Source organism: Lissotriton helveticus, chromosome 7 (genome assembly GCF_964261635.1).
Source record: "Lissotriton helveticus chromosome 7, aLisHel1.1, whole genome shotgun sequence".
Classification (NCBI taxonomy): domain Eukaryota; kingdom Metazoa; phylum Chordata; class Amphibia; order Caudata; family Salamandridae; genus Lissotriton; species Lissotriton helveticus.
Genome location: NC_136068.1, coordinates 97,331,426 through 97,348,266, shown reverse-complemented (window position 1 = coordinate 97,348,266; position 16,841 = coordinate 97,331,426). Strand labels below are relative to the sequence as shown.

Sequence of the window (16,841 nt, the reverse complement as noted above, 5' to 3'; positions counted from 1 at the left end):
GAGGTTAGATGAGGAATATACTAAAAGCTCAATACGGGATTACTCTAGGTTTATTGACCTGGGAGAATCCACAATGTATTTAACCTTGGAGTGATCCCAGTGAGCAACGAGACCGGAGCACAAACGGCGCCTAAAAGATAAGTACATTCTTCTTAAACTAACTGGCTACCCCTTATTTTTAGAGAGGGCCCCCCTCCCCCAGACTCCCTGTCACCCGTGGAAGCGCAGAACACAGTGCGCGGAGGTATGTAAAAGTATGGTATGAATGGGGTATATAACTATTGCGGAGTTGGAAGATGGCTATATGTGCAGGCGATCACAGGCACCCCGCAGAAATACGAGCAACAAACAAATATTATAAAACGTGAAGCGAGTGACATTTAGTCAAACGTTCGCGGTGCGAGTATCTAAGAGCCCGCTCACAGGCGTACTGATGCCTAGATAAATTGGATAATTGAGATTTGTGTTTGTAATTACACCAGCATGATATTGGTTAAGAACAGCTAATATAGTTAACTAGAAGTAGACACCACGCTAAGGCTTTCAACCTTTCTATATGGGGAAACGAGCCCATCACTGTAACACCGGAAATGTGGCTTATAGTCTATACACCTCCCCCGGGGTTGTGAAACATAATGGGGAACGAACAGGTTAAGTTTGCCAAACTAACCGCAGTCGGTCTATAATGGCAACATATAATGAGAGATATCATATGACAAGACAGTTGTTACCAGGTATATGAATATGTGGTATCTGACTGCAGGATGCGGTGATCGATTAAAGTATTGATATAAGTTGTACTCTAACTGTAATGTACACGTTTGATCTTTGTCCCACTATCCTCTCCGAGGTTATCCTCATTGTTTATATTTACAGGCACAAGATTGACCTCCAACCAGTAAAGGACTAATATGTCGCTTTGCAACACATATATCACACGGTCCTGAAGAAAGCCCACTGACCTTCCTAGGCAACTAGGGCTGAAACTAGTCGACCTTTTAATTCACGAAAATTGATAGCGTGAGAATCTTAACAACTCTCCTGACGCATATCTGTCTAATTTTCACAATTAACTCGAATCCGGAATAATAAATCTTCACTCTGGCTGTCCGAGTTATTTTAACCTCACATTCACCACTTATCACTGGACACTACTGCTTTTAACCTTGGGATACTACCTCCTGGCGGAGGCTGCATACCAACTAACTCAGTGATTATGCAGACACAAGAGTGTTATAGCGGAGAACCAAGATATACCGCTACCAGAAAAAACATCCACTCACGTGCATGAGGGTTTTTTAACAAGGGACATACCAGCGACCTGAAAACCCAGGTTAGCAGGACAAGTGATCCACCCCCCATTAATTGATTTATGAGATTACATTCCAAGGAAATTGGTTGGATCACATTTTTCCTTCTCCCTACCCTTTGATTGATGAGTTTGGTGTACTCCAACGCCCTCTCTTTAGAGACTGAGGAAAGCTGGATATGTAGACGGCTCCTCTGCCTTACCCCACTACCTCCACATTATGTAATCCATTCAGTGCTCGGTTTACAATATTTCACTGAGCGGGTAATGCCGGCGCCCTCCTTTGTTATGGGTTACGATCTGACCTAATATGGACTGAAATCTGAATAGGGATATTATACGGGACTGCCTCAAGCTGGAGAGCGTCTTGTCTATCCCTTGGCTGGTTGGCATTTGTATAAAGTACTTTCAAAGCTCTAGCCTATCCGACATGTTTGGCTTACCCGCCATTTTGGTTAAAACCGACAAAAAGGGAGTCAAGTTTCAGTGCCAGGAATTTAGTCAATCGCAGAGGTTAGATGTGGAATATACTAAAAGCTCAATACGGGATTACTCTAGGTTTATTGACCTAGGAGAATCCACAATGTATTTAACCTTGGAGTGATCCCAGTGAAAAATATTGCTTCTCTTTCGCTTTAGAGCTGGCACGGTGTGGAGACTTCTGTGTTTCTGGGAGGGTCAGGGTGCCTTTGGTAATAGCGCCTCGGCTTGTCCCTGCAATGGGCGGTCTGTACAATCTTTGAATACTTTAATGTTCTTTTGTAAATTTTATAAACCCCTTTACCCGCTCTTTTAAAGTCTATTTTTAAGTTATCGCTTCGGATGTGCAGAGATGTGCTTCACTCCTTACAGCTTTGAGAAGTTCCTGATGTTTCCTTTCTAAAGGCAGCAGTAAGCTCACAGAAATCCATAGGATGGGTGACCGCTTGACTATTTATGGTTTTAGTATCAATCTCTTAAGGATGTCACAAGTCTAATGTTCTATTGTACCGTTACCAGCACCTATTGTACACTTCTATCATGTTTTTATTCTTCTAATTCTAATGTATGCAACTTCTGTATTTTATGCATGCTATGAATTGCTTTCTTTAATGATTTCCTTTTAAATCAAATTAAAATTGGAATTGGAGAAGTCTCAGTAAGTGGAGACATCTGCTCAAGGTTTCTGTTAATATGGTTGTTATGACATTATATTGCTTTGTGGTCCTGAAAAGAAGATGCCCCCTAGTGTTCCCAAGACGAGCTCAGCTCGTCATGAGCCACGGCGCTCCGGTGCTCATGACGAGCTGAGCTCGTCATGACCGCACCCGTTAAATGGAACGCTCGCACACTGGGCTGATTTCCCTGCTGTGCTGAGCGTTCCATTGGAACGGGCGTTGTCATGACGAGCTCAGCTCGTCATGAGCACCGGAGCGTCGTGACTCATGACGAGCAGATCTCGTCATGAGCACCGGGGCGCCATGCGCGCCCCCCGCCCCCCAGCACAGCAGAGTGAAACAGTCCCGCACGGAAGGGGTTAAAAGTCATTTAAGGCCACGTGGGCTAGTATTTGGTCTTGCCTGGCTATTTAATTATAGTTTTTATGGTCTTTTGTAAAGAAATTGCTTTTGACCACAATTTTTCAAAAGCCACTTTAAGCTCATTTTGAAGGTATTTCAGGGTTTGCAAGTTAACTGCATTTAATTGCATATCACCTCTCCTTACTCATCTCCCCAGCACCTTCTCCCTTTTTATTCCCTATTTTGTACCTAACAATCAGATTTGACTTTTTGCCCTTAGGCCTCCTTGTACCCCAAGACTCTCCTTTCAAGACAAGCTCGAGAGTGAGTGGACACAGCTTGGAACCTCAGAGCCAGACCTACCGGATAGCTGACTATTATCATCTCAGAGGCCTTGGCACCCTAAACTGGAGTCTTGAAAGGTTTCTACCTTTTTCTTCATCCAAAATTTCACCGCCAGCTTTGGTAGCCACCATCTACACCCACATCCACAGACAGAGGACTCTTACAGCTTTACAGTTGTAAACAGACTTGGACACAGACACCAGGGGACACAGGAAGAGTCTGGGGCACTAAAATACCCAGCTGATGGGGGAAGGTACTTTGGAGTAGAGTGTAATTGATCACTGGTCACACACACAATGTCATTGCTCAGAAGAAAGTCTTAGAGGCTGGGAAATCAAGGGTCATGAATGATCCAGAATAAGAATTATACTGGACAGGGAGCCTAGAAGGCAGAGAATCTTGAGTGATGGGGAGTACTTGAGAATAATCAGGAGCAGGTTGAGAAGAGAGATGAAACTCAATGCAAGAAATCAGGGAATAAGTAGAGAGGTTGACATTGACTTGTATAACCTGTAACAGAGGGAGAAGCTTCCATGTTGTATTATTACACTGGCCTTACAAGCACTCACACTGTGACAATGGGCCCTTAATAGGAAACAATGTTCAATGTAGAAAGAGGTATTGGGGGCACCAAAGCATAAAGGTTCTTTCAAGCAAATAGTTTATTCTTCAATGTTTCACTTAGCAACATTTAAATCATGTAATCTGTGAAAAGGTCAATTTAGTCATATCTTATATGATAGCAACACACATTTCACGTATGCTGACGTGTTCCAAGACAAGTTTTCTGAGTGGCTATTTCCTATTTGCAGTGAAGACCATTCAGGTAGACTCTAGAGGTTCTCATCAATTAGGCCCATTAGGCATCCGGAAATCAGACTCTGATCTGGTGTTTCCAAACCTATTTTGCAAAACCCACACTCATGTATTTTAGGTACAAGTTTGTAAGCTCTGCCCCATTTTGGAGTATCGCTGAACAGGAACACCTCACCCTACAAACCACATCAATGACACTTTGGCTAGGATGGGTTTGGTACCTCTTGCCTCCTAACATGTAGACTTTCATAAATCACTGTGGGTGTACCAGGTCTTCATCTGGGGCAACTTTTCTGACTGCAGGTAACCTGGAGGTTCATGCATGCAAGTTCATTTTAGCCTCGCCTCTCCTCTCTCTCTCCCTCTGACTGTGTCTGCTTCCTTCAGCCTTAAAATGAGTTGACCATGCTTCCTAGGAACTCTTTTAATTACTTGTATAATTCACTGCCTCTGCTGCCCCCAGAACAAAGGGTGTCACATGTTCTGCAGTTATTCACAAACACGTATTGCAACACCACTTGATGTGCCTTATCGATAAGGCCACCGGTATTATGCGGCAGTGAAGAACAAAGTTATGCAGCAAGAAAAGGCAAGTTATTTAGCATATCACAGATCATGTGAAAAGGAGGATAAATTCATAACAATGGAGAAAAATGCATCACAAAACAAAGTGATGGATGGAATGCTTGCATTAATCTCAGCCACTGGAGATCACGTGTGGTCGCATCCCAATCCATCGTTTTGCGCCCACCATGCTACCTCAGTTTTGACCCAGCCATATGCAAATAAGCCTTCACTCTTCTCAAATGGGAACAATCTAACCCAAACTGCCAGGTCCTCCCTAAAACAGAAAACCAACAACCCAGGTTTTGACCTTATTACGGGCCTATCACCCATGTATAGCTTGATTCCAGGAGCACACTGAGCACGGGACCCATGTCTGGGCATACCCGTCATAGATAGGGCATCAAAAACAAAGTGATGGATTACATGCTTAAGTCAATATCAGCCACTGGCAATCACTTGTGGCCACATCCCAATCCATTGTTTTTTCACCCACCATGCCACCTCAGTTTGGACCCAGCCATGTGCAAACCAGTCTTGACTCTGCTCCAATAGGAACAGTCCAGCACCAACTGCCAGGCCAGGTCCTCTGAGAACCGGAACACAAGCAACACAGGACTGGTTTCGCCCTTATTATGGGCTCATGAGTCCAGTGGCACAGTGGGCACGGGACCCGTCACACTTAGGACATAAAAAAATACGGGTAAAAACTGATTTGCCTATAAATGGGTCCAAACTGAGGTGGCATGGTGTGCAAAATAACAATAAACTGGGATGTGGCACCATGTAATTACCAGTGGCTGAGATTAATTCAAGCATTCCATCAATCACTTTTTGTATAATTTACTATGGAGAAAAACACTGCAGCATTAATTCCAGTGGCCTTGCTAATTCAGTATAACTGGTCTTGCACTGTAGAAGGCACATTACTTCTTAAATGGTGCTACCATTTTATTTCAATCCAATTTTGCAATATTGATTAATTTTACTTTCCCTACCACCAGTCACAGTCATACTAGTAACCCCGAATGCTCTGAGTGCATGTGCATGCATGTTTGTGCTTGTGTGCGTTTGTGTGCTTTATGTGTGCATACTTGTGTGTGCATGGGCATGCATGCACGCGTGTGTGTTTTTGAGTAGTTCTAAATCCATGTGATTAGTTAATGTCTGGCCTGGACATGGATTGTTAAGCATGTGACTGTGCAAAGTGAACAAGACATCACAATCTACCTGCTCTGAGATCACGAGGGCACGTTGCTTCTCTAGGGCTTGCTCCACAACATGGCGGGCCTCTTCGTGGGCAGCCTTCCGGACAAAACCAATTTCTGCTTGCAGGTCTTCCAACTCATCTTGAAGTGGGCGGATTCGACCACTCAGAAGGTGATGGTCATACCTTGAGCAGAGAGAAGGTGAGATCAGAATTTTTTATACAGCAAGACCTATTTTCCTTCTCTCCCCCCACCCCAGCTAATCTCTTGGATTTGACCAGTCCCACCCATGAACGTGCGAATCCATCAAAGTTACAGTGCTAAGAGCATCTAAGGCGGCTGTAGCACAGGAAATGTACTTAAATGTACCACTCTCAAATGATAAATGTGATGCTAAGAGGACTATTTAAACACAAGTGGTAAATGCTGGAGCTAAAACACCTTGGTGCCGGGTGATTGAAGTGCTTAAGCAACCGATTTGCAGAGCAGAGCTAATAATATCTTAAGGTTTTAAACTCAATCTGTGATTTTTTTTTATTGCAAATGTTTCCTATTCTGCACAGGCACCTTCCACCAGGTGGCGTTCCTGGCAACTGCCAGATGTATGACATTACAACGCATGCTTTTACATCGCATGCCTTTACAACGCATAATGCTTTTGGGCGCTGGATAGTGAATAGTTTAATTTACTATTCCAACTCCAGTCCCCGTGGATAGTAGGGAAGGTGCTGGATAGTACATTAAACCTATTCCCTATCCTAGAGCGCCCCCCAGCGCAATGCGTTGTAATGGTTTGCGTTGTAAAAGTTGCGTCGTAAAGGCACTGTGTGGTAAAAGTTGCGTTGTAAAGGATGTTTACCGTGCAGGAGTATTTGCGCCTGTTTGACACCAATGTTCAAATGAATGGGGAATACGCACAAACATTAATTGCACCAGTTTTACACAGGCAGTTATCATCTATCGTTTGTGCACATTTCTGTAGAGGATATTGCCATCAGTTGTAACATGAGGTTAACGTACTTGTCGATACAAAAAAATCGACTGCAGTTTACCCTCCTCTCCTAATGGGCAATAGTGTAAAACTAGGCATGAATTATCCAGGGGCGGCTCCTTCTCTTGAGCAGAAGATCGTCACCCCACTTAAATTCCCCCTAAAGCCCTACAGATGAAAAATAAAATGGTAATTTAATGCCATTTTATTTTTCAACCCTTATCCTGAGCCGAGCGTCGGGATGGGGCCACCGCTAAGTGACAGCAGCAGCGAGGAGGGTGGGCTGGAATTGCACTGTTTAAAAAGCACATGTCCGCATGTCTTTTTGGCCAGCCGTCTTGATGCCAGCCACACATGCTCACTTTAAACATCTCTAACCCAGCTGTCTTAAGACAGCTGGGTTAGAGAAAGCTAAAGCCTCCAGAGAGCTGTGGAACGTTGAGTGAGGCCGCTCCCACCAATCCTAGCGCTGCTCTCATGCTGGTGAGAGCAGCAATAGGATTGGCAAAGCCAGCATCTGGTTCCTGTGGGCGTTGGCAAGGGAAGAGCTCTGGGGGACGTTGTGTTTGGTAAGTCTTTTAATTTAATTTTGCGTGCACGCTCCCGTCCCCGCCCCGTAGATGCCAACCGCCACTGTATTTTTGCCACTTTTAGCACCAGTTAATGGGTGGGAATCCCCACGTAAATGTTTAAGATATATTTAGTCAGATTCTACACTGAAAGTAAGTTTACGAATTAGCAGGCCTCAAACTGATTCCACTTTTGTAAAACAAATGATTCCCCAGTTCAATATTACGACGAAAACATTAATTAGGCTTCACAAAGCATGAGTCTGATTGAAATGAATCCAGTTAATTATATTCAGATGAGATTATTAATATGCAGCAGAGGTACCAATATAAATAAACATGTTGAATGGGAAGGAGTCATAAAACCAACATCGAAATCAGCAGGAAACCCCAGCTATTCATGATGATGGAGCGCTTACAGCACTCTAAATTGTATGAGTGCACTATACTCGTGGTTTAAACGCACTCACATGTCATTTTATCGTTTGCAGTGTTTCATGATTATTAAGATGCATTCATTCAAAATTACATTAACACGAAATGTAGTGTGCATATTTAAGTAGGACTTTGTATGTATTACAGAAACCTATAATTCCTGTATGTATAATTGCAGGATGAAATATTATTCATGCAATGTCATTTGTGTCTAGTTTAAGTTGCTTGAATTGTAGGCCCAAACTGCTGGTTGTTTTCAGTTTCGTTTCTCCTTGGATTGCTCAAGAATTACAATTAAATGAATCCTTTTTGTGTTCGAAGACAGTATGTTCTCATCGTACTGCAGGTGCAGGAATTCAACCTTGTTATTCTTAGATTTAAGGAGACACCTGGAATGTCTTTGAAGAAGGCTGGAAGGCAAAAAAGGGAGGACGCCTTCCGTGTCTGGCCTATCTGAAACCCATGGCCACTGAACATTGAACAAAATTCAATTAGAGCTCCTGTGGAAATCTACTAAAATGTTGCAATGGAAAATTTTATCTTATGACCTATTGAGAGTTGAACATTGCCTTTTGGTATGATGCGCAGGGACAGATTCAGGAGACTTCTGCTTATTTTCGGAGGAAAAGGAGCATCTTAGAATGAGCTCCATAGCTTCAAGCTATCAAACCCATTTGACGAGAGTACTTCATAGGAAGTCAACATGTGCTGACACCTTTTGGATAGAAATGGGGAAATAGGTAGGATTTCCATAAAGAACAGTGTAGGGAAAGATACTTTTCTTTACTTCTCTAATGAAAAGAGAATTGGACTCAGCTTCTATTCTTTGTTGCATTTTGATTTTGGAGTTCATCATATTATGCCTTTTGTGCCGAATGAATAATATGCGTAGATTCGGCTCAGTATTGATTTTTATGGGTCTGTATACTCTGATATTGAGGTGTGTTTATATTTAATTATTTTTGGCCTGATAATAAATCCACAAAACTGAAATTCGGAGTCTGTGGTCCTTTAAAGCATGACTAAATTGAAAGTTTAACCTTGCATTGTATGCTCCCCTCAAACACTTTTAGCGGCTTTAAAAAGACCATCTGCTTTGACTTGAGGAGGGATGACAAGAAGTATAATTTAGCGTAATCAAATGGTAGCAGAGGATGGTTTAGCCTCAAAGTGAGGGGAGAAAAGAGAAATTAGGAGTAGGATCAGAAAAACAATAGAGCTTTGGACGGAGTAGATGATGGCGAAGACGGATGGAAGTCAGCGGACAGTGACGGTGCGGCGGAAACAGTGGTAGCGTGAGTGTGAAATTGTGTGGTGTGTTAGAGTGCAGTGATGATTTAATTGTGTGATGTCTTGCGTAGTTGGAATGTACGTTGAGTGTGGGTTCATCGGTTTACTGGTCTGGACACGTCCGGATCAGGAAGTTTGGTTAGTGGACTCAAGAGAAGTCCAAGATCCCGGGATAGTGTGTATCTGTAATTGTCTGATCAATACTATGGGTGTCGTGAAGCGATATCGTCGAATCACTTGTGACAGGGAACTGTGTGTGAATGCGGGAGTGTGTTACGGGTAGAAAGCCTCAGGTACCGGGGGTGGACTTCGGCGATTGCCAATGCAGGTCGGGGGTCACAGCGGATGAATGTTCTTGTAAGTGTGTTCTATCGATCTTTAAGCGGACGGACAATTACTTGTTTTATGTGACTGTAAGTGATTGTGACTGCGATAGGAGCAGTTACTTGGTTTAATAGCTTTTGGATATACAGTTACTTGTTAGTACGAATGTGTGAGCGAGTGTACAAGGTGAAATTGTAAAGGAGGGTGAGCCGCTGCGAAGAGGTAGCAGTGACGTCAAAGTGTGCGCGCTGGGATTGGTCGGTTGGTGTAACGCCGCACTGGGATTGGTGGAATTTCGTCCAAAGTTAAACAGTGAAAATTGGGTTGCAATTAATTGATTTTAACAATGAGATGTTTTAAGGTGTTGAGAGATTTGTGTAGAGGTGACACAGGGGTGGTGACTCGGGTAGGAGAAGAAGCTCCACCAGAGGATACCTCGGCACATTATATGGCAACAAATGTAGGACTCCATACCATAGTGGGGTTTCAAAATTGGCATACAATTATAGAGAAAGAGGGAGAATTGGCTTTCCCTCGTTATGGGTCATTTTGTTTGGAGGTGCTGTACCAGCTGACAGGAGTTGTGTCTTCTCTGAAACCTCCACCCAGACCAACACAATTTGAGGCATTAGATGCATGGATAAGAGCAGCAATGGCGAAGAGGAGAGAACCTTCGCAGGGAAGAATGAAGAAAGCAATGAAGACATATCAGGATGCCTAGTGGGATGCACAGTTGAAGAGATGGAGAGTAGATACTATAGAGGGAGAACGATTGTATCCATTTCGGATGCTAGAAGGAGGGTCTGGAGGAAAAAGTGAGACAGAAGAGGACAGTGTTACAGGAGACAGTTTTCTTGAAAGATTGCTATGAGAATGATCCGTCGAGGATGCACAGTGGGTCGGAACCAAGACGAACAGGAACTTTGGAAAACTCTAGGTCGGATATTAGATTGTGGGTTCCACCGGTGAGTGAGTAAATGATACGGAAAGGCGAAATGGGGATGAGACGAGAAGCACCTAGGGTACTGTTTGATCCACAGAGTTTGTGTGCGGGCAACCACTGGAGAAGTTGAAGTTGTGAGAGAGAAAGTCGCCCAGTTATGAGAATAGAGGAGAGCAAGGGTCCAAGGAGGTCACAAAGAAGTGACAGGGAGGAATCAGGAAGTGAAAGAGGTCAGAGAAGTTTACAAGTTGCAATGAAAGCACAATTGTTTGTTAGACGTGGTAAGATTAAAAGCAGAAATGGATGAAGTGATAGAAGGGAATCTACCATTGGACAGAATTTAAACATATGACCCAAGTGAGTTGTTATTTGTAGCTAAAGATGTCAAGTCAAGTCAAGTCAGAGAATTTATATAGCACACTACATACCCAGAGGGTCTCAAGGCGCTTAGAAAGGGGAGGAGGATTATTTGTCAAATATCCACGTTTTAAGTTGCTTTCTGAATGCTAGGTGGTTCTGGGTGAGGCGAAGGTGAGCGGGGAGTGAGTTCCATGTTTTAGCAGCCAGGTATGAGAAGGATCTGCCACCCATGGTGGTCTTGTTGATGCGAGGTACAGTGGCGAGGGCTTGGCTGGAAGAACGTAGTTGGCGGGAGGGGGTGTAGAAGGACAGTCGTGAGTTGAGGCATTCTGGACCGATGTCGTAGAGTGATTTGTGTGCGTGGGTTAGCAGTCGGAAGGTGATTCTCTTATTGACGGGTAGCCAGTGGAGGTCTTTCAGGTGACCAGAGATGTGTTCGTTGCGCGGGATGTCTAATATGATCCTGGCTGATGCGTTTTGGATTCGTTGGAGTTTCTTCTGGAGTTTAGCGGTAGTACCTGCGTAGAGGGTGTTTCCGTAGTCCAGTCGGCTCGTGACTAGAGCATGGGTGACTGTTTTCCTTGTTTCGGTGGGGATCCAGCGAAATGTTTTTCTGAGCATGCGAAGAATGTTGAAGCAGGATGAGGATACGGCGCTGACTTGTCTGTTCATTGAGAGTGAAGAGTCCAGGATGACGCCTAGGTTCCGTGCGTGGTCTGTCGGGATGGGTGCTTTTCCCAGGGCTTCCGGCCACCAAGAGTCGTCCCATGCAGAGGGGGATGTACCTAAGATGAGGACTTCTGTTTTGTCTGAGTTCAGTTTCAGACGGCTTTGTTTCATCCATTCGGCAACTTCTTTCATTCCTTCGTGTAGGTTAGTTTTGGCGGTGTTGGGGTCATTGGTGAGAGAAAGGATTAGTTGAGTGTCATCCGCGTAAGAGATGATGTTGAGGTTGTGTTGACGGGCGATGGCCGCGAGGGGGCTCATGTATACGTTGAAAAGGGTGGGGCTGAGTGAAGATCCTTGTGGTACGCCACAGATGACTTCAGTGGCCTCGGACTTGAATGGTGGGAGGCGGACTCTCTGTGTTCTTCCGGTGAGGAACGAGGTGATCCATTCAAGTGCTTTTCCTTGTATTCCGATGTTTTTGAGGCGTTGTAAGAGGGTGCTGTGGCAGACCGTGTCGAAGGCTGCAGAGAGGTCAAGGAAGATGAGGGCGACTGTGTCTCCATTGTCCAGTAGAGTTCGAATGTCGTCTGCTGCTGCGATGAGGGCGGTCTCAGTGCTGTGTTTTGCTCGGAAGCCAGATTGTGAGGAGTCGAGGGATTTGTTGGCTTCGAGGAAAGCGGCGAGCTGGTTGTTGACAGCTTTCTCGATGACTTTGGCCGGGAATGGAAGGAGCGAAATGGGGCGGTAATTTTTTAGTTCGGTGGGGTCCGCTGTGGGTTTTTTCAGAAGGGCGGTGAGTTCAGCGTGTTTCCAGCTTTCCGGGAAGGTGGCGGAGTTGAAGGAGCAGTTGATGACGTCTCGGAGGTGCGGTGCTATGATGGAGTCTGCTTTGTTGAAGATGTGGTGAGGACATGGGTCTGTGGGGGATCCTGAGTGGATGGAGTTCATCAGGCGGATGGTGTCCTCAGTGGAGATTGGGTTCCAGTCGTTAAGGGTGTTCACGAGGGGAGAATGTTCAGCGAATGATTGGGTGGGTTGGTCTCCGGGTTGGTTGTCGAAGCTGTTGTGGATGTCTGCAATCTTGTTGTGGAAGAATGAGGCTAGGGAGTCGCAGAGGGCTTGAGAGGGGGTGATGTCGTTGGAGTTGGCCGAGGGGTTGGAAAATTCCTTGACGATGTTGAAGAGTTCCTTGCTGTTGTGGGCGTTGTTGTCAAGTCGATCCTTGAATGCTGTTTTCTTGGCCTTTCGGATTAGTTGGTGGTGAGTGCGGGAGGCGTTTTTGAAGGCGTCCTTGGTGCTAGTGGTTGGATCTTTTTTCCAGGCCTTTTCAGAGGAGCGGCAGAGTTTCTTGGACTTCTTAAGATCATCGTTGAACCATGAGGCCTTCTTGCTGCCAGGTTTGCTTTGACGTTTTTTCAGTGGTGCTAAGGTGTCGGCGGTGTTGGATAGCCATAGGGTGAGGTTGGCGGCGGCTTGGTTTGGGTTAGAAGAGTGGGCTGGGGTGTTTAGAAGGAGCGATGCGGAGATCTGGTCGGTGGTGATTTTGTTCCAGTTTCTTTGCAGAGTTGGTTGGAGGTGGTTGGTGGGTTTTGGCTTGTTGTAGGTGAAGTGAACGCAGCTGTGGTCAGTCCAGAGGAGGTCCGTAGTGTGGCTGAAGGAGACATGATTGCTGGAGGTGAAGATGGGGTCGAGTGTGTGACCTGCGATGTGGGTGGGGGAAGTGACCAGTTGTTTAAGTCCGAGGTTGGCGAGGTTGTCCAAGAGTGTGGTGGTGTTGCAGTCGTTGATCTTTTCAAGGTGAAAGTTGAGGTCTCCCAGAAGGATGTAGTCTTTGGAGGGGAGCGCGTGTGGAGTGATGAAGTCCGTGATGTCTTCACTGAATTTAGCGCGGGTCCTGGTGGTCTGTAGAGGAGGGTGCCTCTGAGTGTGGTCTTGGGGTCGATGTGTATTTGGAAGTGAAGGTGTTCGGAGTTGGCGAGGTTGGCGTCAGAGCTGGTTGAGATGCGGATTGATTTCTTATGGACGATAGCGATTCCTCCTCCTGTGTGGCCGGTACGGTCCTTGCGTGTGATCTTATAGTCTTCAGGGATGGCAATGGTGATGTCTGGGGCGGAGGAAGCGTTCATCCATGTTTCTGTTAGGAATGCGACGTCTGGAGAGATGGTGTCTAGTAGATTCCATAGGTCAATGGTGTGCCTGTGGACCGATCGGGTGTTGAGAAGGATGCATTGTAGGTGATTGGGGTCGTGGATCTGTGGTGTGGTCGTAGCGGAGGTGTTGTCGGTGCCGATGAATTTGCAGGAGTAGCAAGAGAAAGGTCCATGAGTGTGTCCAGGAGCGGCTTGGACGCAGTTGGGGGCGCGACCGGGGTTAAGGGCTAGGAGGGTGGCGGCATCGTAGGTAATGCGGGAGGGCTGGGCAACGCGAGGGGCAGGGGGTCTGGCGCTGGGCGCGGTCCAGGCGCGGACGGGCGTAGACGGGCTTACCTTTGGCGCACCTTCGGCGCGGGTTGGGCGCGGTCGCTGCGCGTGAACGCTGCGCGCAGGAGCTATTGTCATATATGGAGAGTGGAGGGGGAGGGGCGAGGGCGTCTCAGCTGGGAGGCGGGGCGGGCACACGGGGACGACAACAACAATCAAAATGGAGGCGGAGGGGGGAGCACAGCGGAGCGCTACAGACAGACGCGCGTCCAAAGTGAAAACAGCAGTGATAAATAACTAAAGTGCTAATTAAGCGAAGCGGCAGTCAGGCAGATAGCAGGAAATAATAATTGGCAATTTCTGAGGCAAAGCAGCGCTACGATACCAACTGGCAGCAGGAGGCGCTGGGAGCGACCACTCAGCTCGAAGAGAGGAGCGAGTCACGGCGCTCTCAGGTAGAGGAGCGCTGTATCTGGTCAGTGGGAGGGCGTCTCAGCTGGGAGGCGGGGCGGGCACACGAGGACGACAACAACAATCAAAATGGAGGCGGAGGGGGGAGCACAGCGGAGCGCTACAGACAGACGCGCGTCCAAAGTGAAAACAGCAGTGATAAATAACTAAAGTGCTAATTAAGCGAAGCGGCAGTCAGGCAGATAGCAGGAAATAATAATTGGCAATTTCTGAGGCAAAGCAGCGCTACGATACCAACTGGCAGCAGGAGGCGCTGGGAGCGACCACTCAGCTCGAAGAGAGGAGCGAGATGTTACGAGAAAGGCAAAGCAAGCTCTGGAAGCATTGATACAATTGGCACGAAGGTATGAGGTGGATTTGATGAAAACAAAGTGGTTGCAGGGAAGCTGCAGATTGAACTATACTGAAAAAGACTTGGAAGAAAAGCCAACAACAGGATTAAAGGCACAAATTAGAGAACTGGTGATAGCGATGTGTCCGTGGAGACAAATAGACAAATGGGAAGAGAGGTGTGCCAGAAAGAAAAGTGCCAAGAAGGTGATAGGAGATTCTCCGCCTACGGGTGGAAGGACGGGAAAAGTAGGACATTTCCCTCTGAGAGAAGTGCAAAATGGAGGGTATGTACATGTGCAATGGAGCAGGGGTGATTTGGCACTAATGATTTTCCTCAGCTGAGGGAAAAACCTGCCTAATGGTATAAACAAATAGACTGGTTTGTCACGATTTCAAAGGTCTTGTGGATTGGTTTGAATACTTTGTTTGCTATAGCGGTCCCGGGTGATTTGTGGACGGCATGTAAAATTGCCATTGAGTGGCCTGCTGCAGAACCAGCTAGAGATTCGGTGACTCATGGTCCTTCACGCGAGGTAATGAAGAAATATTAGCAGGTGATTACATGGTTACAGTCTAAAGTAGCTCCTCGGACTGTTGACTGGCTTAAAATCGGTCGGACCACTCAAGATCCTAAAGATTCGGTACATGACTATTATGAGAGACTTTTGGCGGCTTTTAAACAGCATAGTGGATTGGACACTATTGAGCAAAAAGATATGGGACAGTTTGTTTCGAAGTTTGTACTGGGATTGAAATCTGATATTAGTCTAATGATACAGCACCACCTTATATGCAGGCAGAATAATTCGGTGAACGAGATTCTGCGTTATGCAAAATACTGTAGTCAGCAAGTAGAGGCGGCACAAAAGAAAGTGAAAGACAAGTTGATGTTGGTGCAGTTGAGGAATGCCGAAAGGCCTGATCTTTTCCAAGGAGTTGGAGGAGTGATGGGTCGAGGAAGAGGAAGTGGCAGGGGAATGGGTCAACATATGGTAATCCAACCTGGACAGGGAGTCACACATGCAGATACCTCAGTCTCCAAGAATACCAATAAATAATCAGGTGTATCACCAGATGCCCTATTTTGAAATACAAGACAGATTTGACCAAACTCAAGATTTTCAGTAGTGTCAGAGGGGGGTGCAAGAGGAATGCACTTTAGGTGCGGCCCTGGAAGTAGATCAGAGTGGACCATTTGTAGATGCAGAGGTGAATGGACATCCTGTTACCTTTTTGCTAGATACTGGAGCTGCGCGCTCCACAGTACGGACAGAAGTGGTCCTCGATTTATCCCATTTCAGGACAATCGATTCAAGTGGTGGGAATTACCAATCAGAGAATGACTAACCCATTAACAGATGAGTAACCTCTGACTATAGGACCGTTCCGCGATAGACATCAATTCGCGGTGCGCGACTCAAGCCCAGTCTGTCTATTGGGACGAGACCTTTTGTGTGAGCTAAACTGTATCATATCTTGCACTCCGAGAGGTGTGGAGCTGCAAACCTGTGATGATTATGCCGATTTCAAAATGGCCAATATGAGCTTTTGTGCAGAAATGTTCGTGATTCTAACGACAGAGGACTTACCACATGATTTGAGGGATTCGGTTTCTCTGAAAGTGTGGGATTTCACGGGTGAGGAGATAGGATTGATACGAGAGGTTCAACCTGTTAAGATACAGATCAAACCAAATGCTGTATTCCCATGAACTCCACAGTATAAATTGACTCCAGAAACTGTGGCTGGAATAAGACCTGTAATCGAGTCTATGATTGTACAAGGCATTCTGAAGGAGATAAAAAGAAGTCCCTGCAACACACCTATTATGGGACTGCAGAAGCCTAGTGGCAAGTACAGAATAGTGCAGGATTTACGCGATCCCATGTTGTCCTGTGGTACCGAATTCAGCTGTTATACTGTTTCAAATACCATGTGAAGCAGAATGGTTTACCGTCATCGATTTGTGTCAGGCAGTTTTCTCCATATCACTCCACGAGGACAGCCAATTTATTTTCGCATTTAGGATTGATGACCGTGTGTTAACATGGTGTCGTATCCCTCAAGGGTATACAGTAAAAAAGACCCTCTATCTTTATTCCGAGTTTGAAAAAGAATCTTGAAGGGCTGCTGATGCCCCAGAGCTCAATTCTAGTTCTTTATATAGACAACCTTTTGGTCACTTCAGAGACTGAGGATGCTTGCAGGATCAACACTGTGGCTTTGCTGAATCATCTGGCAGAGAATGGACACAAAGTGTACCCAAATAAACGTCAGTATTGTCAGACTGAAGTT

At 45.8% G+C, this 16,841-nt stretch overlaps 1 protein-coding gene across 1 annotated transcript in view; it reads right to left on the bottom strand.

Annotated features, from left to right (window-relative positions):
* The window catches only part of LOC144768952 (SUN domain-containing protein 3-like), a 32,503-nt gene extending 16,363 nt beyond the window's left edge, over positions 1 to 16,140 (bottom strand). Inside the window, exons 1-2 of the mRNA XM_078652951.1 lie at positions 16,136 to 16,140; positions 5,764 to 5,926 (exon numbers count right to left, since the gene is read on the bottom strand). Of these exons, the coding sequence (XP_078509077.1) occupies positions 5,764 to 5,926; positions 16,136 to 16,140 (168 nt within the window). The remainder of the gene's footprint in view (positions 1 to 5,763; positions 5,927 to 16,135) is intronic.
* Between the last annotated feature and the right edge of the window lie 701 nt (positions 16,141 to 16,841).